This window comes from Mobula birostris, chromosome 18 (genome assembly GCF_030028105.1).
Source record: "Mobula birostris isolate sMobBir1 chromosome 18, sMobBir1.hap1, whole genome shotgun sequence".
NCBI lineage: Eukaryota > Metazoa > Chordata > Chondrichthyes > Myliobatiformes > Myliobatidae > Mobula > Mobula birostris.
The window spans coordinates 38,909,357-38,932,160 of NC_092387.1; the positions used below are offsets into that span (position 1 = coordinate 38,909,357).

At 38.7% G+C, this 22,804-nt stretch overlaps 1 protein-coding gene across 2 annotated transcripts in view; it reads right to left on the reverse strand.

The window, feature by feature from the left end:
• The window catches only part of LOC140212071 (anthrax toxin receptor 1-like), a 109,892-nt gene that overhangs the window by 43,365 nt on the left and 43,723 nt on the right, over positions 1 to 22,804 (reverse strand). For both annotated transcript variants that reach the window (XM_072282553.1, XM_072282554.1), the window contains exons 11-15: positions 16,503 to 16,572; positions 11,989 to 12,067; positions 10,465 to 10,560; positions 5,122 to 5,160; positions 237 to 332 (exon numbers count right to left, since the gene is read on the reverse strand). In XM_072282553.1, coding sequence (XP_072138654.1) covers positions 237 to 332; positions 5,122 to 5,160; positions 10,465 to 10,560; positions 11,989 to 12,067; positions 16,503 to 16,572 — 380 coding nt within the window. The remainder of the gene's footprint in view (positions 1 to 236; positions 333 to 5,121; positions 5,161 to 10,464; positions 10,561 to 11,988; positions 12,068 to 16,502; positions 16,573 to 22,804) is intronic.

Consider the following 22,804-nt stretch of genomic DNA (forward strand, 5'->3'; position numbering starts at 1 on the left):
TTCCTCCATTGTGCTTAACTTAGCTTACATACAAAATTGTATGGAATAAACTCAGCTGTGAGGAAGGTATCAAGATCAAACATAGAAGTAGCATAAAAGAACTACAGACATGTCATGTACATACAATATATATGATGCAAGTAAGGAAGTATTTTCATGACTGTTTGTAATTTTCCAAAAAGTAATATCCTGTGTACGTTCCAAACTTAATCACAATAAGAAGCGTGATAAATAACCTCCATTCTTTTAATGCCACCCACTCCTCTTCCTCCGTAGTATGATGCATCGACTGTTGGCCACTTTTTCTTTGCCATGGATTCATCATCAGAGTCCTGCAAAGAACAAAAGACAGTTGCCAGATGGTGTAAAATCTCATTGGATATTCTGCCAAACACTGAATTAGTTCAAGCAAATATCAAATAGCAAGTGTTCCTCAATTTTGAATCCAAGTTACCATAAGCGTTAACTAAAAACTAAGAGCATGTTCATACTGAAGTAAAACAAAGGAATCCTGTGTCCTGTTTGGAACTTTCTAATTAAAGAAAAAGCTAGAAAAAGCTAATACTTGGCATTTAACATCAGCATTAATTCATGCTCTATTCACAGAGCAACAAATTCTGATAATTCATGCCAAGAGAGTCATTATGTGGGGACAAATGCTTTATTATGCTTCTGTCTACTGTATCTCAATGTAATCAACACTGAAACACAGACCTCCCTGTAACTGTTCAGCTCTTCAGTCCAAAAGATTTGCAACACTACACAGAGGTACACTTCAGCAGAACTGTGACAAAGATCTATTGCTAGTTCAGTGTTAAAATCTTGACCCTTGACTTTAAGTAACCCAGTTAGCACAAGAAGGCGATTCTTTTATCTAACTTGAACTCCTCCTGTTTTAGCTTTCCTGAAACTAAGGCATATTATTTTATTGAAATTTAGGGACTTAATTATACTATACTGACTAAACTGAAGTCTAACAGTGCTATTATGACTAAAAATGACACACATACAGCACTGTGCAAAAACCTTAGCCACATATATATAGCTAAGGAGCCTCAGATGTTTTCACAGAATTGTAATAATTTTATGTATTGCACTGTACTGCTGCTGCAAAAATAAATTCATGACATATATGAGTAATGATAAACCTGATTCTGATATGAGTGTCTATGGTGGACTGAGAGTGGGGAGGAGGCAGGGATAGGGGAGGGAACAGGAGTACCAGAGAGACATCCTGTAATGATCAATAAACCAATTGTTTGGAAGGAAATGACCTTGTCTGGTGTCTCAGGGCTGGATTTGTCTGCACCTGCACCACACCCCTCGTACCTGCTTCTCATTTTTCATTTCTAAAATCTTTTTATTGATACATAATCTTCTATAGCTATAAAATGATACAAGACTTCAACAAGTTGATATCTACAGTTAATAATTATATGATAATGAAAAAAAATTATAAAGAAAAGGAAAAAAGAGAACCCCAACTAACTAAAAGAAAAAAACCACTAACTACAAGAGAAAGAAAAACAGAAAAAAAGGAAAAAAGAAAAAAAAACACCATTAGGGACCAACTCCCGGAGCAATACATCTTACAATCATCTACAAATGGTATATATATAAAGAAGAAAAATCATCAACCGCCAATTCACATTTATATAAAATAAGATCGGAAGGAAACCATATATTTGGCAAAAAAGCCCCATCTTCTCTCAAAATCGAATCGAGGATCAAAAGTTCTATTTCTGATTTTTTCCAAACTAAGACATAACAGTACTTGGGAAAACCATTGAATTAACGTAGGGACAGAGGTATCTTTCCATTTCAATAAAATAGCCCTTCTTGCCAACAACGTAACAAGTGCAATTACATGTTGGTCTGAAAATGAAATACCCTGAATATGATGTGGAACTATTCCAAATAGAACAGTCAATGTATTAGGTTGTAAATTAATTTTCAGAGCTTTAGAAATTGTAGAAAATAAAGATTTCCAAAAAAGTTTTAATGAAGAACATGACCAGAACATGTGTGACAAAGTGGCTACTTCAGTTTTACACTGATCACAATAGTTATCTATGTTAGGAAATATTTTGGATAGTCTCTCCTTTGTTAAATAATAACGGTGAACAATTTTAAATTGAATTAAACAGTGATCGGCACATATTGAAGAAGAATTGACCATTTTCAGAACTCGCAACCAATCTTCATTAACAAAGGTCATATTAAGTTCTCTCTCCCAATCTTGTTTAATCTTTAGTGAGAGGTTATCTTTTTGTAGTAAAAATAAATTATAAGTTCTACCAATGGAACCTCTCACTAAAAGATTCATATTCAAAATAGAATCCAACAAATCAAATTCTTGCATATATGGAACTTAGATAAGTATTTTTGTAAAAAACATCTAAAGTGAAGATATTGCAGGAAGTGCGTATGAGAGAGAGAATATTTGCTAATTAACTCTTCAAAAGTCATCTATCGACCATCACAAAATAAATCTGCAATAAAACCAATCCCCTTATTTCTCCATAAGGGAAAAATGGGATCGGTTATTGAAGGTTTAAATAGAAAATTTCAATATAAAGAGCTAGACAATTTAAATTGTTTAAAATTAAAAGAGTTGCGAAGCTGAAACCAAATCCGTAAGGACTGTTTAATAACAGAGTAGAGATTTAAATTTGGAATTTTAGCAAGTTGTAAAGGTAATGGAGCTCCTAATAATGAGGTTAAATGAAATTGTTTGATAGCTTTTAATTCCAAATCAATCCAAGCTGGTTTTGGCTTTTGTCGAGCCAATATAGCCAAAAACATAATTGTCGAATATTAACAGCCCAATAATACAATCTTAAATTAGGTAGTGCAAGTTCACCATCTTTTTTAGATTTTTGTAAATGATACTTATTAATTCTTGGTTTTCTATTATTCCAAATAAAGGACGAAATAATAGAATCAATTTGATCAAAAAGTTTTTTAGTTTAAAAGATAGATATATTTTGAAAAATATATAAAAACCTAGGTAAAATCATCATTTTCACCGCATGAATACGACCTATTAAAGAAAGTGTAAGTGGGTTCCATCTAGAAAATAATTATTTCATAGAGTCCATTAAAGGAACTAAATTAGCTCTATAAAGATCTTTATTTTTTAGTAATGATAGTACCTAAATATTTAAAAGAATTCACAATTCTAAATGGAATATTGTTATATATAAAAACAAGAGCACTTAATGGGAACAATTCGCTTTTATTTAGGTTAAGTTTATAACCTGAAAATTTTCCAAGATCATTTAATATTTCCAAACGATTAGGAATAGATTCTTCAAGGTTCGAAATATAAGCCAAAATCATCTGTGTAAAGAGAAATCTTATCTATGGTCCCATTTATAGAGATACCATGAATGTTTTTAGCTTCACAGAGTATTATAGCCAAAGGCTCCAGTACAAGATTAAATAATAAAGGACTTAATGGACATCCCTGTCTAGTACCTCGTGAGAGCGAAAAAAAGGGGACCTGAAATATATTAGTAATAACAGTAGCAATAGGATTCTTATAGATCATTCGAATCCACTTATTAAAATTATTACCAAAGCCAAATTTTTCTAATACATTAAACAGACATGCCCATTCAACTCTATCAAATGCCTTTTCTGCGTCAAGAGAAATAACACATTGGGGTATCTTGGATAGTGATGAGTATATAATGTACCTGCTTCTCTACCATCTGTCGCACACCTCTCCTGCAGCACTCCACCCTCACCATTCCCAATATCCTTTCCTCCTGCCAGATTTACAAACCTCCATTCCACGTTAACAGAAGCAGTACTGTGCAAAAGTCTTAGGCACCCTATCTCCAGAGCTGGAGTCCCTAAGGCAGTCCGACATTGCCTTCAACCTCATTCTGGCAACTCCTGTGACGACACTGGTGCCAAGCTGTATCGGCCCTTGCCCTTCCCTTGGACAACATCGGTGTCATGGAGAGGAGAGACTTGCTGCTTGAGCAACTGCCGGTCTTCCATACAACCTTGCCCAGGCCTGCACCCTGGAGAGGACACAGACTTTCCAGGTGCAGGTCCATGGTCTTGTGAGACTAACAGACTAACAGATGCCACCACCACCACTATATAAAAAAGTGGAGGAGGGGAAGGAGGATAGTTAGAAGATGATAGGTGAGGCCAGGTGAGTAGGAAAGATAAAGAGCTGGAGATGAAGGTATCTGATAGGAGAGGAAAGTGGACCACAGGAGAAAGGAAAGGAGGAGGGGACCCAGGGGGAGATGATAGGCAGGTGAGAGGAGGTAAGAGACCATAGTAGGGAATAGAGGGAGGGTGGAACAGGAGAGATTTTTTTACCAAAAGGAGAAATCATGCCATCAGGTTGGAAGCTACGCAGACGAAATATAAGGGGCTGCTCCTCCACCCTGAGGGTGGCCTCATGTTGGCACAAGAATGGGAATGGAAGTTAAAAGGTTGGAAGGTTCTGCATTGGTGGTTGGAGTGGAGGTGTTCAACGAAGCAGTTCCCCAATTCACAACGGGTCTCATCAATGTAGAGGAGGCTGTATCGGGAGCACCGGACACAATAGACAACCCCAACACATTTGCAGGTGAAGTGATGCCTCACCTTGAAGGACTTTTGGGGGCCCGGAATGGAGGTGAATGGGCAGGTTGCAGCATTAAGTGAAGTGCCAGAAGGGAGATTAGTGTGGAGAAATAAATGGACAAGAGAATCATGGAGAGGGTAACCCCTGTGGAAAAATAGGGGTCAGGGGGGGAAGGTAATGATATGGTTAGTGGTAGGATCTCTTTGGAGATGGCAGAAATTGCAGAGGATGATGTGTTGGATGTGGAGACTCATGCAGTGGTAGGTAAGGACGACAGGAACTCTATCACTGTTAAGGTGGCAGGATGATGGGCTGAGTACGGATACTGTATTTGGAAAATGGAGGAGATGTGGGCGAGGGCAGCATCTATGGTGGAGGAAGGGAAGCCCCGTTCTTTAAGAAGGAGAACATCTCTGATGTTCTGGAATGGAAAGCCGCATCCTGGGAACAGATTCAGATACTAGCAGTTGCCACTAAAATAAAAATTTTAATAAAAGAAAGAAGCAAAATAAAGATCATTTACTTACATCTTGATAGACTGGCGGAGGTGGTGGTTCCTTAATTACCTATTTGGAAAGAAAGATTATTTACAAAACAAAGTATCATTTTTTGTACACTTGTAAAGTTGAATAGCAATTGTTTTAATTGAATATATTTTTATTAAGAAACATGTCATTTCATTTCAAATGAGGCATGCTACCCCTCTTTTTAAAAGACACATGTTTTCAAATTATAATGAAAATATTGAAGTAAACAGTATCCTGCTAGCTTAGATTATTTTCATTATTAGACAGAAGGGCACTTTAACGTGGATCTTCTGCTCAGATAAATCATACACAGCACTGTGGCATTGTCCTATCAGTAGCAAAATGCCTTTCAGCTATGGAACCCACTAATCTAGCTCAAAGGAATGCTCACACGTTTACCGTCTGAAAGAAGACAATATGCCTTTTGGAGTGTTGATGCAAAATTTTGGAAATCCAGATTTCACCAGAGGTGGTGAATGCTGAATTTTTGTACTTGACCACTGTTTAAATTTACAGCAAGGGACTACACCCCTTGAGTCACCTGTGAGGAAATGTGTTGAAGCTAGGGACAACTCTAGGATTCTACGTTATTGGTCTGAAACTGTGACTACAATAGTACTGCAACTCACTTCTTTCAGAAAATTTAGCTCATTCCATTTTCTGTTTTTAAGAATTAGGGAAGAAAATAACAACAGATCAATTGAAGGATGTATCAAAAGAGCCAGTTTTGTGGTATAAGGGCTTAATATACCAAAGATTGCAATTATCCAAAATAATCAAATGAGTTTGAAACAAATAATCAAACAACCACCAAACCTTAATTACAGAAGCAGAAAGGAGATATGGGAGAAATGTAACTCTATCTACAAGCAGTATAGAATAGGGCTTAGAAATACTTATGCATAGAAAATATGTTATAAGTTCTACTGGACTGAATTGTAGCACGTAATTGATCACTTTGATGCATATTAAATCAATGCTTTTGATTATGTAGCTTTGTGACATCTAAACCTTTGAGCAATGACACTCGGTGGCCACTGTATTAGGTACACCTGTACACCTGCTTGTTAATGCAGATATCTAATCAACTAATCACGTGGCAGCAACTCAGTGCATAAAAGCTTGCAGACATGGTCAGAGGTTCATTTGCAGATCAGACTAAACATCAGAATGGGGAAGAAATTTGATTTAAGTGACTGTTGGTGCCAGACAGGGTGATTTGAGGATCTCAGAAGCTGCTGATCTCTTGAGAATTTCATGCACAACAGACTCTAGAGTTTATAGAGAAATCGAAAGACGTCCAGTGAGAGGCAGTTCTGTGGACGAAAACACCTTGTTAATGAAAGAGGCCAGACTGGTTCAAGCTGACAGAAAGGTGATAATAACTCAAATAACCACATGCTACAATAGAGGTGTACAGAGGGGCATCTCTGAACGCACAACACATTGAACCTTGAAGTGGATGGGCTACAGCAGCAAAAGGCCACAAACGGTACACTCAGTGGCCACTTTATTAAGTACAGGAGGTACCTAATAAAATGGCCACTAAGTGTATATTTAATACAAGTGTTAAGCTCTTAATATGGACTTTGCAATGATAAGTAAATGCAAACACTAAGACCATATTGTGCCACACTTAAAATATATACCATTACTAATAGCTTAGGGAGATATATTGTAGCATCATCCATAGGGTCAACTGAAGATCTCTGTTTGTAACTCAGGTGGACATTTTTGGCTTCCTGGCATCTCACCTCACCAATATCGATCCAGAGAATGTCAAACCTCTAGACATGTGTCCACCTTGGCTACTACAATCTCATTATCACTGTTGAAGAAATGGGGACCTGTTCATGTTTGATCAGTTCATCTCAAACACGGTCACTTTGACGTCCAATCATGATGGCACATTGACCAGGATGTACCTTACCTCTAATTTACACTTCGCTATAATGTATGTAACAGCACAAAAATTACATGTACAAAACCTTGTATGACATGTGCTCATCCAAAACTTCTGCTGGCCGGCACCAGAAAGTTGTTGAGGGTCATGCAAGCAATGCCACTTCAAAACATTTTCATGTGCAAATGTATTTCTATGGTTTTGCAAAATTTAAGGTTCTCAACAATAAAAGTAAAAGCATTATCAATGATACCTAAAGATTATCAGCCCTTTCTCTGATCAAGTGAACTTGGACTGTTTTGAAATTCACTTTACACTTTCTATTAGATCATAGCTAATATGTGCCTGGCATCCACTGATTCACCTTTTGCTCTTTTATGACTGTTTTGGATACCATTTTAACCAGACCGATGATGAAGAACAGGCAAGGTAGCTCCACGTCTTGCATACGTTCAAGATGGTGACTTGGTAATATCAGTCCAAGTGTTCCTTCCTTCTTGTATGTTTGAAATTTCTAATCAGAACATTTATTTCCTCTCTATATTGAATTGAATTGACTTTATTACTTACATCCTTCATATACATGAGGAGTAAAAATCTTTACGTTATGTCTCCGTCTAAATGTGCAATGTGCAATTTATAGTAAATAGTATGTACAACAGGACAGTCAATATAAAATAGAAATACAATTGTATCAGCATGAATTAATCAGTCTGATGGCCTGTTGGAAAAAGATGTCCAGGAGCCTGCTGGCTCTGGCTTTTATGCTGTGGTACCGTTTCCCAGATGATAGCAGCTGGAACAGTTTGTGGTTGGGGTGACTCAGCTCCCCAGTGATCCTTTGGGCCTTTTTTTACATACCTGTCTTTCTAAATGTCCTGAATAGTGGGAAGCTCACATCTACAGATATGCTGGGCTGTCCACACCACTCTCTGCAGGGTCCTGCGATTGAGGGAAGTACAGTTTCCATACCAGGCAGTGAGGCAACCAGTCAGGATGCTCTCAGTTGTGCCTCTGTAGAAAGTTCTTCGGGTTTGGGAACCCATACTAAACTTCTTCAACCGTCTGAGGTGAAAGAGGCACTGTAGTGCCTTTTTTAACCACACAGCCAGTATGTACAGACCATGTGAGATCCTTGGTGATGTGGTGTGTGCCTAGGAACTTAAAGCTGTTCACCCTCTCAACCCCATATCAAATTGATGTCGATACGGGTTAGCCTAGCTCCATTCCTCCTATAGTCTGCAACCAGCTCCTTTGTTTTTGCGACATGGAGGGAGAGGTTATTTTCTTGACACCACTGTGTCGGGGTGATGACTTCTGCTCTGTAGACTGCTTCATTATTATTTGACATTAGTCCAATTAGTGTAGTGTTGTCAGCAAATTTAATTAGCAGATTGGAGCTGTGGGTGACAACATAGTCATAGGTATACAGAGAGTAAAGGAGGGGGACACACATCAAAATTGCTGGTGAACACAGCAGGCCAGGCAGCATCTCTAGGAAGAGGTGCAGTCGACGTTTCAGGCCGAGACCCTTCGTCAGGACTGGAGGGTAAAGGAGGACAGTAAAGGAGGGGGCTTAGGACACAGCCCTGAGGGGCACCTGTGTTGAGGGTCAGAGGGACAGAGGTGAAGGAGCCCATTCCTACCACCTGCCGGCGATCTGACAGGAAGTCCAGGATCCAGCTACACAAGGCAGGTTGAAGGCCGAAGTCTCTGAGCTTCTTGTCGAGCCTGGAGGGAATTATGGTGCTGAATGCTGAACTATAGTCCAAGAACAGCATTCTCACATAAACATCCTTCTCCAGATGTCTAAGGACAGTGTGTAGACCTGAGGCTATTACGTCATCTGTCGATTGGTTGTATCGGTAGGTGAATTGTAGGGGGTTCCATGTGGGTGGTAGCAAGCTGCAGATGTAGTCCTTGACCAGCCTCTCAAAGCATTTGCTTATTATTGAGATGAGTGCGACAGGACTCCATATGTGAAAAATGAGCAATGTCAAGCTGCTAACTTCAGTGGAAACAGCAGACATTGGCCTACTATTTGCTGCTATAGTACAATAGGTGCAAGCAATATCAGATATTTTTTAGCTCTTCAAAAAAAAACCTCTGCCTCTGAAGGGATCCTATTGAATATTGACTGAGATGAAATTGGAGTTAGAGGTGGGAAGCTGATTAAAATATTAGCTCTGGATACATAAACAACAAGGGGTGGGATGAAGGAAATCAGCAACTATAAAAACTTAAAGAATTTACATAGAGAAAAAAATGTGCCTCAGTCTCCCAGCCCAGAAAGTCTGAGCTCTTTAACTAACATCCAAAAAAGTTTCAACCCTCTATGAACTAATTAGTGCTGTCTGGCATCTGTGAAGATCATTTGTACAGTGCAATTTTACATTTTTATAGCTGTTGCTGCATGTTAGCTGCCTTTGTATATTGCACGTATATTTGGCGGTTCTGATAGAAATGTGCTGCTAATACAGTAACATGTTATACAGCCGCAGCACCCAGCCTCCAAAATTCAGTTGCATAAGGGGACAAAATACAATGCCTGTCACTATGCTGTTAGTACATTGTGCATTTACCTACTTGCCTGTGTTTTAGGATGTTTATCAATGAGATGTGATGACTTGTTTCATTTTCATCACTCCAAGGCAACCTGGGGTCCACAGACCTCTTGGTTAATGGTAAGGCTCCATGGCAACTTGTTGTCCAGGTTGGGAACCCCTGCTCTACGGAGAACCACCAGGAAAGTGCGTGAGTGTGCCCTAGGGTGAACTAATTTCCCTTACCCTACCACGGGGAGAGACTTAGCTTGAACTGGCATCTGTCTCCGGTGGCATTTCTTACACTATTGTGGTAGAGATTAAATATTCCATCATATATGTTGCTGCTTGATTGGCATTATGACTGGCATGAATATCTTTAAGATTAGCTTTATTTGTCACAGATATGTTGAAACATAATGAAATGCGTTGTTTGAATTCGTTTGCATCAGCGACCAACACAATTCAAGGATGTGCTGTGGGCAGCCGACATGTGTCAGCATGCTCACAACTTACTAGCCCTAACCCATATGTCTTTGGAATGTGGGAGGAAACCAAAGTACCTGGAGGAAACCTATGTACTCATGTGGAGAGCGTATGAACTCCTTACAGACAGCAGTGGAAATTGAACCCGGTTCATTGGCAATGTAATAGCATTATGCTAACCGCAATGCTACTGTGGTACTCCAAGTCATGGTCCAAAGGGCCTGCTCCTATACTGTCCTATGTTGTATGCTGAAATCTACTGTGAAAAGTAATGCTACATTTATGGAAATAAAATTATTTTATAATTATGTAATAAGGATGGCTGAAATTTCCAGTTTTCAGAATATGCAATCATTGCTAAATATCAATGACAGGAATAGCTAATAAATTCAGAACAGATTGGGAGCTTACCACAGTGCAGCATAATGGCCAAAACCACCACAGCAGGACCAAAGCCAACAGAAGGAACAAAACTAATAGTGCAATTAGAAGGATTGTTCCATCAGACTATAAATAAAAACATAATAATTAGCAAATATCTGGCAGAAAATGTTGTGAAGTAGAATATAATATTAATTGCAATGCAATAAAACTTGCACAAGTCAAAATCAATCACAGAACTTAGAAATACTTGGTCAGAATAAATGGTGAAAATATAGTAATAGGTATTAGGTCCACGAGAGTGGGAAGAGGTAAAGAAACTTACTCTATGAAAATAAGATAATGAGAGAAAATAGTCGAAGATGCCTCAGAGAAGTGCAAATAGTTTTGTAAGATGAACAAGGATCTCTTCCAGCTAAAAAGATTAAAAGAAAAACAGGCTGAAATAAGATCAAAAGAGAAAAACACTCCACTTTAAACAAATGATAGAAGAAAGAAACAATGTAGTTTTAAGTAAAAAAAAACAATGTGCTCTGTGTGGCAGATACTGGAAATCTGAAATTTAAAATAAAACAGAAATTGCCAGGGATATTTAGCAGGTTAGGCAGTCTGTGTGGAAAGGGAAATTGTTAACATTCCAGGCCAATTGCCCTTGATTAGTTCTGAAATGTTAATTGCTTTTATCTCCACAGATGCTGATTGACCTGCTAAGTACCCCTGACATTTTCTGCTTTTCATTGAAATTTGTTTTCATTGGACAGTTACAGAAAACAAAGAGAAATTACCCATTATATTTCAATGCAATTCATTGATTACACTTTATTCTACTAATTATAAATATTAATTTGCCTTCTCTCAATACTTCTAATGGGAAGTCAAAACCTATAAAAAATAATTCCAGTGTTGCTAGGAAATATTTAACCATATATTAATTTTCTCGAAGCATGATGTCCCCAAATATGTGAAATCTTCTACAAATTACAATTCATCTAAAATGATGCAGCCACTCCTTCATCTAGATGGCCTGCACCACCATTCATGCCAAGAATAAGCTTTATGCCTTCCAGAAATAACTTTAAAATTTTGCCTCAGCTTTCAAATCCTTTTATTGTGTGTTTTTTCTGAATTTTCATCATGCCCTTCAGCCTTATATCCCAGTCATCACTTCCTGTTCATTTAACATTGAATTCTTTTTGCTTTCATTTTCCATTTCCATATTAAAACCAATTCTTCCTCTCAGCTCCACCTGGTTTCCCTTCCTCAGTCTCAAGCTGAACCTTCAGAAGTTCTCAAGACTACTCTTGTGGAATGTAGAGCCGTTAAAGTTACACAGCCTTATTTTGTGAAGCCTTTTTCCCGTAGATCCAAGATCATTCTTTTTTCAGAAGATTTGCAACAAGTGCATGTTGTTATTCATTGCAAGAATACTTATATAATGAGTGAAATATAATTTTCATTTCATTTCCCTCTGAGTATATTATTTTCTTCCCAAATTACTTTGATGACAGTGTAAATAATCTCTTTTTTCAGTTGCATGATCTAATGCATACTTACACAATGTGTGCTGGTGATACTGACAGAACTGGAGATGAATGTTAACCCCTGGTTCATGCTCACTTGCAGGTAAACCACCCTAAAAGGAAAGTATCAATATTGATATTAAACACAAGAGATACTGCTGATGCTGGAAATTCAGAACAAAACACACAAAATGTTGGAGTAATTTAGCAGATCAAGCAGCATCTACGGAAATGAATAAACAGTCAACATTTCACGCCGAAGCCCTTCTTCAGGACTGGACACCAGAATAAAAAGGTGGGGAGAGGGGAAGGAGGACTAGTTAGAAGATGACAGGTGAAGCCAGGTGGGTGGGAAAGGTAAAGGGCAGGAGAAGGAATCTGATATGAGAGGAGAGTGGAGTATAGGAGAAAGAGAAGAAGGAGGGGTACCTGGGGGAGATGATAGGTAGGTGAGGAGAAAAGTAAGAGGCCAGAGTGAGGTAGAGAAGAAGAGGGAAGGAAGAAAGAAATTTTTACCGTAAGGATAAATCAATGTTCATTCCATCAGGTTGCAGGCTACCAAGACAAAATATGAGGTCTTGCTCCTCCACCCTGAGAGTGGTCTCTTCAGTCAGAATGGGAACAGGGATAGGAACTAAAATAATTGGCCACCAGGAAGCTCCCCCCCTCACGGATGGAGTGGAGGCACGCAACCTCCACAAGTGTTAATTTGTAGAATATCCCTCTTTCAATAGATGCAAATTATATTCAATTTGTACCTATTCAATGGTATTATATTCAATAAAATACCATTATATATATATAGTATTTAGATGTAATAAAAATATTGAAGCATTCCAATACCCTTCTGGGAGCATACTTACACAAGATTCAGTGGCTTAAATTACAAATTAAACTGACAACATGCTCTTATTCTACAAACATACAATCAGTCAATCAACTCAAACAAAAACTTCAACTTGTATTGTACTTTTATTTTATTTAAATATCTGGTTAACCAGAGACTGCACGTAAAGCTGAATCTATCTAATTTTTAGCTGCTTTCACTGTGATATTATTTCCCTACAAATATTTTTCAATAATTCTGTTTTGGATTAATATTGTCACATGGAAATGCATGTGGTTTTGATCTGCCGAAGCTTTCACTGCATAAGATTTTTTCAGTTTAGCAGAAAGGACATTCGGCAAAACTTTAACTACTATTGAAGAATGAATCTCTAAAATACTGAAATTTACATTGCAGATGCCATTCAGCTGGTTATGTCCATGCCACTAATCTGACAGCACTATTCTTTTACCATTATCATGCATTTCTTTTCTAATCTATTTTGTACTTTTCCAATTAAAGATACAATGAAGCTTGCCTTATCTGCTCCCTGGATAAACAATCCTTGCTCCAGTAAATCTCCATATAAAAGCACTTCCCCAAAATTCTTTTGTTACCCCCTTAATGACATTTTTGGACATGTGAGAGAAAGTTCTTTCACCACTCATGCTGTCACAATCCTTCATGGCTTTAAAAAAACCTTATTAACTTTATGTTTAGAATTCCTTGGACTGGTGGAAATAACTGCAATTTTAAGTCTCTTTTTTATTCTTTACAGTTTCAATGCAACTTTCTTTACTGACTTTCTTTGAATATCCAAATTATCAATATACAGTATATCTGAACTCAAGTCAGCAACTAATGCATGCCTAAAAAGTCAATTCATCGTAATCTTATATCCAGTCATTAAAACGTTTTCTACTATTATATAACTGAGATACTACTGCTGTAGACCTATTGTGGCAAATGGCAAATTGCAGTGGGTTCAGGTCCTTGCTTAGGCAGGAGTTGATTCTAACCATGGCCAAACTCTCAAAGCATTTCAACGTAACTATGAGTGCAACAGGACAATAGTCATTAAGTCAGTTCACCCTGCTCTTCCTGGGCACTGGTATGATTGTTGCCCTTTTGAAACACGTGCTTCTGACTGTAGCAATGAGAGAGTGACAATGTCTTTGAAAAGAGAGTGAAAAGTCGGTTGGCACAGGTTTTCAGAGCCCTACCAGGTACACCATCAGGGCCTGTCACCTTGCAAGGGTTCACCCTCTTGAAAGACTTTCTGACATTGGCCTCTGAGACAGAGATCACAGGTTCACCAGATAGTCATACTTTATTGATCCCGGTGAAAATTGGTTTTCGTTACAGTTGCACCATAAATAATTAAATAGTAATAAAACCATAAATAGTTAAATAGTAATATATAAATTATACCAGGAAATGTCCACGACCAGCCTATTGGCTCAGGGTGTCTGACCCTCCAAGGGAGGAGTTGTAAAGTTTGATGGCCACAGGCAGGAATGACTTCCTATGACGCTCAGTGTTGCATCTCAGTGGAATGAGTCTCTGGCTGAATGTACTCCTGTGCACAACCAGTACATTATGTAGTGGATGGGAGACATTGTCCAAGATGGCATGCAACTTAGACAGCATCCTCTTTTCAGACACCACCGTCAGAGAGTCCAGTTCCACCCCCACAACATCACTGACCTTACGAATGAGTTTGTTGATTCTGTTGGTGTCTGCTACCCTCAGCCTGCTGCCCCAGCACACAACAGCAAACATGATCGCACTGACCACCACAGACTCGTAGAACATCCTCAGCATCATCCGGCAGATGTTAAAGGAGCTCAGTCTCCTCAGGAAATAGAGACGGCTCTGACCCTTCTTGCAGACAGCCACAGTGTTCTTTGACCAGTCCAGTTTATTGTCAATTCGTATCCCCAGGTATTTGTAATCCTCCACCATGTCCACACTAACCCCCTGGATGGAAACAGGGGTCACCGGTACCTTGGCTCTCCTCAGGTCTACCACCAGCTCCTTAGTCTTTTTCACATTAAGCTGCAGATAATTCTGCTCACACCATATGACAAAGTTTCCTACTGTAGCCCTGTACTCAGCCTCATCTCCCTTGCTGATGCATCCAACTATGGCAGAGTCACCAGAAAACTTCTGAAGATGACAAGACTCTGTGCAGTAGTTGAAGTCTGAGGTGTAAATGGTGAAGAGAAAGGGAGACAAGACAGTCCCCTGTGGAGCCCCAGTGCTGTTGATCACTCTGTCGGACACACAATGTTGCAAGCACACGTACTGTGGTCTGCCAGACAGGTAATCAAGAATCGATGACACCAGGAAAGCATCCACCTGCATTGCTGTCAGCTTCTTCCCCAGCAGAGCAGGGCGGATGGTGTTGAACGCACTGGAGAGGTCAAAAAACATGACCCTCACAGTGCTCGCTGGCTTGTCCAGGTGGGCTGTAGATGCTGCAGGGATCCTCATAGATATATATTTTTATTCTCACTTTCAAAGTTTACATAAAAGGGATTGAGCTAATCTGGGAGTGAAGCATCACTGCCATTCATGTTAGGTTTCGCTTTGTAAGAAATAATTGGCCTGCAAACCCAGCCAAGGTTGACGTGCTTCCGATTCCATTTCTAACCTCAATCAAAACTATTCTTTTGCTCTTGAGATAGCCCTCAGTAAGTTGTACCTGGCTTTCTTGTACAGTTCTGGATCACCAGATTCGAATGCCACAGATCTAGTCCTCAGCAAACTACAAATCTCTTGGCCGTAGTCGACGGCTTTTGATTCAGGCATGTACAGCATTTTTTTTGTAGGCACACACTCATCCACACAGGTTTTCATGAAGTCAGTGACAACTGTGGCATATTCATTCAGACTCCAAGATGAATCCCTGAATACTGTCCAGTCCACTGACTCAAAGCCGTCCTGTAAGCATGTTTTTGTATGCTTACAAAAAACTTTGCCATTGATATTTACTACCTCTGAAATGATTTCAGCCCATCTTAACTCTTTAACAATGATCATTCATATTTGTTAAGTCTAGTTTATTATATAATTCCATTTATTCAATGAACTCTATAAGATCTTCGCAAGTTTTGCTGTCCGTTCATTTCATCATTCCTTCTCGAAATGATTAACAGGATCTAATCTCATTACTTGCAGAACACAGTACACATAGAGTTCTAGTGTAGAGGACCCAGGTAAGGACTTCAACGTAAAATATTATAATTTGCTGGAGGAGATTTAATTACATGCACTTTGACATTGTTAGTGCCTTAGACAGACTGCAGAAAACCTGCATTCACGAACAAAGAACATGGAAAGGTCCTATAGAGGTTTGTGCAAAGCCATTGCCATATTTTGGACCTAATCACAATATCGTCTCCACAGAATGGGCAGCTATCCAATATCTGAATGTTGCAGCTGAATACCAAACTGCAGCAATGTAAGTTTTTTTTCTGCTGTCATCACAGCTTTGCACTAGTATCATGTGTTCAGTAAGTTAATAATAGTGAACATAAACATGACCTTTTAGGATAACTCTGACGTGGATTGCTGAACAGGAATCATTTTATTATTCTTATTTGCTGGAGAAGATTTAACTGCATGCACCATTACTTCAGAAAAGAGCAGGCATTCATTCTAGTAAGAATTACATTTCAACCAGTTAGCATGTACAAAAATCACAATGCATTACTCACATGCCAACTTCATCTATTACTGGAGCAGGGCAGAGTAAATAATCATCGGTCACAGCATGAGGCTTCTCAGCTGAAACAGGTAAATATTTGTGAATGCTAGAACTTTGTTAATTGTGAATATTTCAAAACAATGATATATTCAGAATGGTATAATATGTTTAGTATAAATCTTTGTTTAATATCTTGAAATATTTTACTGAGTTAAGGACAGCAGTTATTAATGTCATATTAATAAAACATTTAGTGCGGTACAAAAAACAAGTTATCTCCATTATTCATTAAGTAATTATTTTTGGATGTACAGAATGTGTTGATAATGCTATTAGGGTTTTTCAGGCTATTGACCAGAAATGTATATCTAGGGCATTCCTGATTTTAGCCAAGGAGGCCACAAGTGCACAGTACTCAACATTAGTCTTTTACAACCTTAGCAAAGTTTCCTTGCCATTGTACTTCAAGCCCATTGCAATAAATCAGAAAATACCATTTATTGTCCTAATTATTTGGTGTATCTTTTATGTTTACTTCTTGTATTTCATGAATCCACATACAAAAAGTCCTCTGTTGCACCAACGTTTATCAGTATCTTCAATAAATTTTGTTTTTCTAATTTTTCTACCAAAGTGCATAAATAATATTTTCTCACGTTATATTTCATCTATCACCATTCTTGCTCACCCATAACTTCTTGTAACTTTTTTGGCCTTCTCAAAACTAACTGGTTCACAAAATTTTGCTTCATTAGCAAACTTGGATACATTATATGTTGCCCTTTGGTCTATCATTAATATATATTGTAAATAACACGTCCCCATTTGTTTTCAACTTAAGCTATAAAAACTAAATTGTTAACACAAGAATCTCCTGGGCCTGCACTTATTCACATATTCATGCAGATGATCTTGACATTTTTGCGCTCCTGTTGAATTTCTTGGCAAGCCAGTTGCTATTTTTTCATTCAGGGTTTGCAAACATTCATTTCCAAGGGTCCTATGCAGGTGACTAAATAGGTGAACAAATAGATATTTGTCTATCTTCTTCCACTGTTCAGAGCAATCATTCAACTCTCATTCAGATCTTTGCAAGGTTAGTTCTTGAGTAGAAGGCTTGCCACTAAAGGAAACCTCAGCCCTTCATTAAGTGCTGCTGCCAAGACTTAATAGCAGCACACATTGATAGTGCTGAAGGATGCAGAGGAAATTCAATCAGTTATGGGAAAAATTGGAGGTGGTTAAGAAGGAACATAACTGCAGTGCTTAAGTTATGAGAGGTTTAGATTGCATAGACTGCAGGGGACTTTCCTCCTTATCAGAGGTACATAATACTTGAGAGTATAAATTTAGAGTAAGGGTTAAGCGACGTAGAGGATGTTGGATTCTGTGGAGGACTTTTCTCACCCAGAGAGTGGTGACTGCCTGGAATGCACTGCCAGAAAGAAGCAGAGTCATTGACAGCATTTTTGAGGAGTCTACACAAATATTTAAATTGCCTGGACATAGAAGACTACGGGCCCTGTGCTGGAAGATATGTTAATGCAGATGGGTGCCCACTATTTAGCATGTCCATGGTGGTCTTGATGGCCTGTTTTCATTCTGTATGATTATGATTCTATAACAAAACGCTAAGACAAACTGCACTGAATAAACTGTATAATAAATTTTATACAGCTCTCCCCTACTGTGTCTGTCTGTTAAGTCATGAGAATGTACAAGTGATTGTCAATTAAGTTGGATAAAGAGACATTTTGTTAATAAAGGGAAGACATCATGGCAGCTGGATCAAGAGGAGGTGGATAAGATATTTAGCTTACTCAATAATTCCACAGAAATGAGGAAAAATATAACGATCTTATAATGGTTGGTAAAGTAAATGGAAGCAGTTATGCTTCCTAAGAGTGTAAACAACTGAGCATGGTCGCACGAGGTAACATCAGAACTGACCCTGCATTGCTAATGCTAAATAGCATTAAGCTACTGTGCTGCCACATATATGATATTCAATTCCATTGATAACTTTTCAGAAACTGAAGTAGTCCATGCCTGCAATCAATGAGATCTAAACCACATTCGGCAATAGGCTGATAATTGGAAAGTAAGTTTTGTGCCACAAGAATTAGGTGATGACCATATCTTCAATGAGGGAGCATTTAACTACCTGATTTTGACTTAAAAATGACACTACCACTGCAGAATCCCCCTCTGTCAATATCCTGGAGTCATCATTGACCAGTGAAAAAGGTGTTCCAGTCAGGACATTGAGTATAGGACTTGGGACATTATGTTGAGTTGTATAAATCATTGGTGAGGCCATACTTGGAGTACTGTCTTATAAGAAAGAAATGATTAAACTGGAAAGAGAGCAAAACAGATTTTACCAGGATGTTACCAGGACTAGAGAGCCTGAGTTAATTGAAGAGTTTGGCCATGCTAGATCTTTATTCCTCCGACTGCAGGGGAATGAGGGTCTACCTTTTAGAAATGCTGAAAGTTATGAGAGGCATAGACAAGATGGATGGTAACATTCTTTTCCCCAGGCTAGAGGAATCCAAAACTAGAGGGCATATTGTACAGTGTGAGGGAAAAGATTTAAAAGGGACCTGTGGGGCAACATTTTCATGCAGAGCACTGTGGAATGAGCTGACAGAGGAAGTGGTTGAAGCACAGTTAATAGTATTATTTATGAGGTACTTGGATAGGTACATGGATAGGTACATAGAGGGATGGGTTTTAAATGGATATGGGCTGAATTCAAGAATATTTGGATAGCTGGATGGGTCAGTATGCACCAGCTGGGCAAAAAGGCCTGTATCTGTGCTGTATTGCTTCATGACTCCATGACCAGTACTGAAATGGACTGGCCACAAAAATAATGTGGCTATAGAGTAGGTCACAGGCTGGGTGTCCTGCAGTGAATGGCTCACCTTCTGATACCCAGAAATCATTCCACAATCTAGAAAACACATTTCAGGAGTGTGATTGAATGCCATTCAGTTCCCTAGAGGATGATGATAATTCTTATGGATTTTCTTGAGATCAAGGGCAGCCAACTTCTACTCCAGTTTTATGGGTGAATCCCAGAATTCACTACTCAACTGCATATTGATGTACTTTTAGAAGAACTGCAGCAATCCAAAAAGGTCATTCACCACTATGTGTATTTAGCAATGGGCAATAGATGCTGGCCATGTCAGCAACAACCAGATCCTGAAAAATGAATAAAATTCATACACAGTTCAGTTTTGGAAATGTATCACAACTTTTTCATTGTGACTGCATCAGAATCCCGTCAAGAAAACAACCTCTCCCTCAATGTCGCAAAAACAAAGGAGCTGGTTGTGGACTACAGGGGAAATGGAGACAGGCTAACCCCTATTGACATCAATGGATCTGGGGTTGAGAGGGTGAACAGCTTTAAGTTCCTCAGCATACACATCACCGAGGATCTCATATGGTCTGTACATATCAGTTGTGTGGTGAAAAGGGCACAACGGCACCTCTTTCACCTCAGACGGTTCAAGAAGTTTGGTATGAGCCCCAAATTCCCAAGAACATTCTATAGGGGCACAATTGAGAGCATCTTGACTGGCTGCATCACTGCCTGGTATGGAAACTGTACTTCCCTCAATCGTAGAACTCTGCAGAGAGTGGTATGGACAGCCCAATGCATCTGTAAGATTTGAACTTCCCACATTTACAAAGACAGGTGTGTAAAAAATGCCCGGAGGATCATTGGGGACCCAAGTCACCCCAACCACAAACTGTTCCAGCTGCTACCATCCAGGAAATGGTACCACAGCATAAAAGCTAGGAACAATAGGTTCCGGGACAGCTTCTTCCACCAGGCCATCAAACTGATTAATTCATGCTGATACAATTGTATTTCTATGTTATATTGACTGTCCTGTTGCACATACTACTTATTATAAATTACTATAAATTGCACATTGCACATTTAGACACAGATGTAATGTAAAGATTTTAACTCCTCATGTATATGAAGGATGTAAATAATAAAGTCAATTCAATTCAGTCCTGGAAGTCTTTCCCCTTTGAATGCATATGTTCACCAAAAGGCCTGCAGCAGTTCAGGAACACGACTCAGCACTAGCATTTTGTCATGGACGTCTAAGAATGGGCGATAAATACTGATATTGCATGTGATGCTAGATACTGAAGAATAAATAAGTGCTGTAAGTAACAATGCTAGTTTCAACTAGTTTGGGCAGCAACTTATCCTTGATATTGAAGCTAATGAATCTGAAGTCCATCATGCAAATGTTAATGAAGACACAGAGATTGCAAGTGCTGGAAGTAGGGCAAACCGAAAAGCAAACTACAGGTTGACCTGCAACTTTTGCGGTAAGGAAGCGTTGACATTTCAGGTCATGATCTAGCATCAGGACTGTGAGTGGAGATAATTTCATCTTTGCTGAAATGTCCATATCTGAATTTCAACCGTTATATTTCTTCTCAGTTACAGAACATTTTTTTGTATTTTCTTCTCTAGATCACTGGTCAACAATTTTAGTGATAAGGTTTGTAGTGTGGAGAGGGTTATTAGATTTACACTGGTGAACTTTTTGACCCCATACTGAAATCAATTTTCTTTTAGGGAGTTCCTTTTGTGACCTGCTTCCTCTGTTCAACAGATGATGAATGCCCCTCTGGAAGCTTTTTGCTTCCTCCTGTTCCTCTTGTTTTGCCTGTTCTTCATGCTCTGTGTCATAGTTTGTCCATTCCAGATTTATTTTCTCTTCTTCCTTCAGCACTGGCTGGTAACTTTCATTGGCAGACTTGTGCAGGCAACAATATCTCATCTTCGGGTGACCAACTTAAAATTTTCACCATGATTCCAAAACTAGCACCGCTCTGATATCTGCACTTAGCTGCTGCAGTGGAGTGTGTTTTGGTGTATTGAGAAAAAGAAAAAGAAAAAAAAGCTCTCGCCTCCTTCTTTCTGACCAACAGTGTGGTATCAAATTACAATGGAGGAATCATGCATGCTTCCTGAAACACGGAGGAAGGTTTTATGGTAATCCACAATGAGTGGATATTGATTGAGGAAAACCTTTTCTATTCAGAGTTTTATTGAGTTCTTGGTGGGGGTGCGCTTGCTTATGGTGCATGAGTGCAGTCAATGGATGTCTATACTTGTGAAATACCTGCACTTATGGCAAATACTGGCAAATCACAGTGTCTAAGATATCACTTCACTAAAATCAAAGTAGATGAACACATTGCTTGGGAGACTTCAAAATAGAATAGATAATTGGGAGAAATCTTAAAAGAAATCTGAAGTGAGGAAGATGACAATAAATGTAAACTGGAAAGAGCTTGCCAGTCACAAGACTATGATTGATGTCCTCCTGCATAATGTCATAAAACAGAGACTGTGGCTATATTCTCCGTTAAAGAGGTCCAGTTAGGATATGGTGTCTCTTAGGATTCTCTGGTAGGAGATTCTTTACTGATGGGTATGTCTTTACCTCTTGCTTTAAATCCTTTAGCCATACTCAGTGGTCAGCCATGGCCAAAAAAAAATATCCCCAGGTAATCCATCATTGCCAACAATGTCACTGCTAAGATGCTCACTGAACATGTATCCCAGCAGCTAAATTCTGGAAAAAAACACTTCCCATTCATTTCAGCACAGTCTGTTCAAAATTATTGTGTTAAAATAATCATTGATTAGAAGTGGCAGAATTGTGGCAATCAAAGGATAATGAATAAAGGTATGTGACAAAATATATGGAGGAGGCATGCGGTAAAAGTTTTTATGTATTTTGTGATGGTGTGCATTGCAGTTCTGGAAATGATAGTGTAAGGAGGCTCAAAAATAAATTTTTGAAAGGAATTACCTAAATTTTTGGAGAAAAAAATGCACACCATCATTAGGGCATAGGACAATTCAATATCTCTTTCAAAGGGTCAGCACTGCTGTAAGAGACTGAATACCCTTTTTCTGTGCTGTACTTTCCCATGATATAACATTTATTTCTTATTATGCAGCTTCAATCAAAGCCAGACTTTAAGTAATTTATGACTATTGTTTATAAAACCCAAACCTCTATCTGAAAACAAGCTTAAGTTTCAGAGTAAAATTTTATAGTGTGTTGAGGAAACGGAGAGTCTACAGATAAACTTGGATAGATTGGAAGAATGGGCAGAGAAGTGGCAAATGAAGTACAATGTTGGAAAGTGTATGGTTATGCACTTTGGCAGAAAAAATAAACGGGCAGACTATTATTTAAATGGGAAAAGACTTCAAAGTTCTGAGATGCAACAGGACTTGGGAGTCCTCGT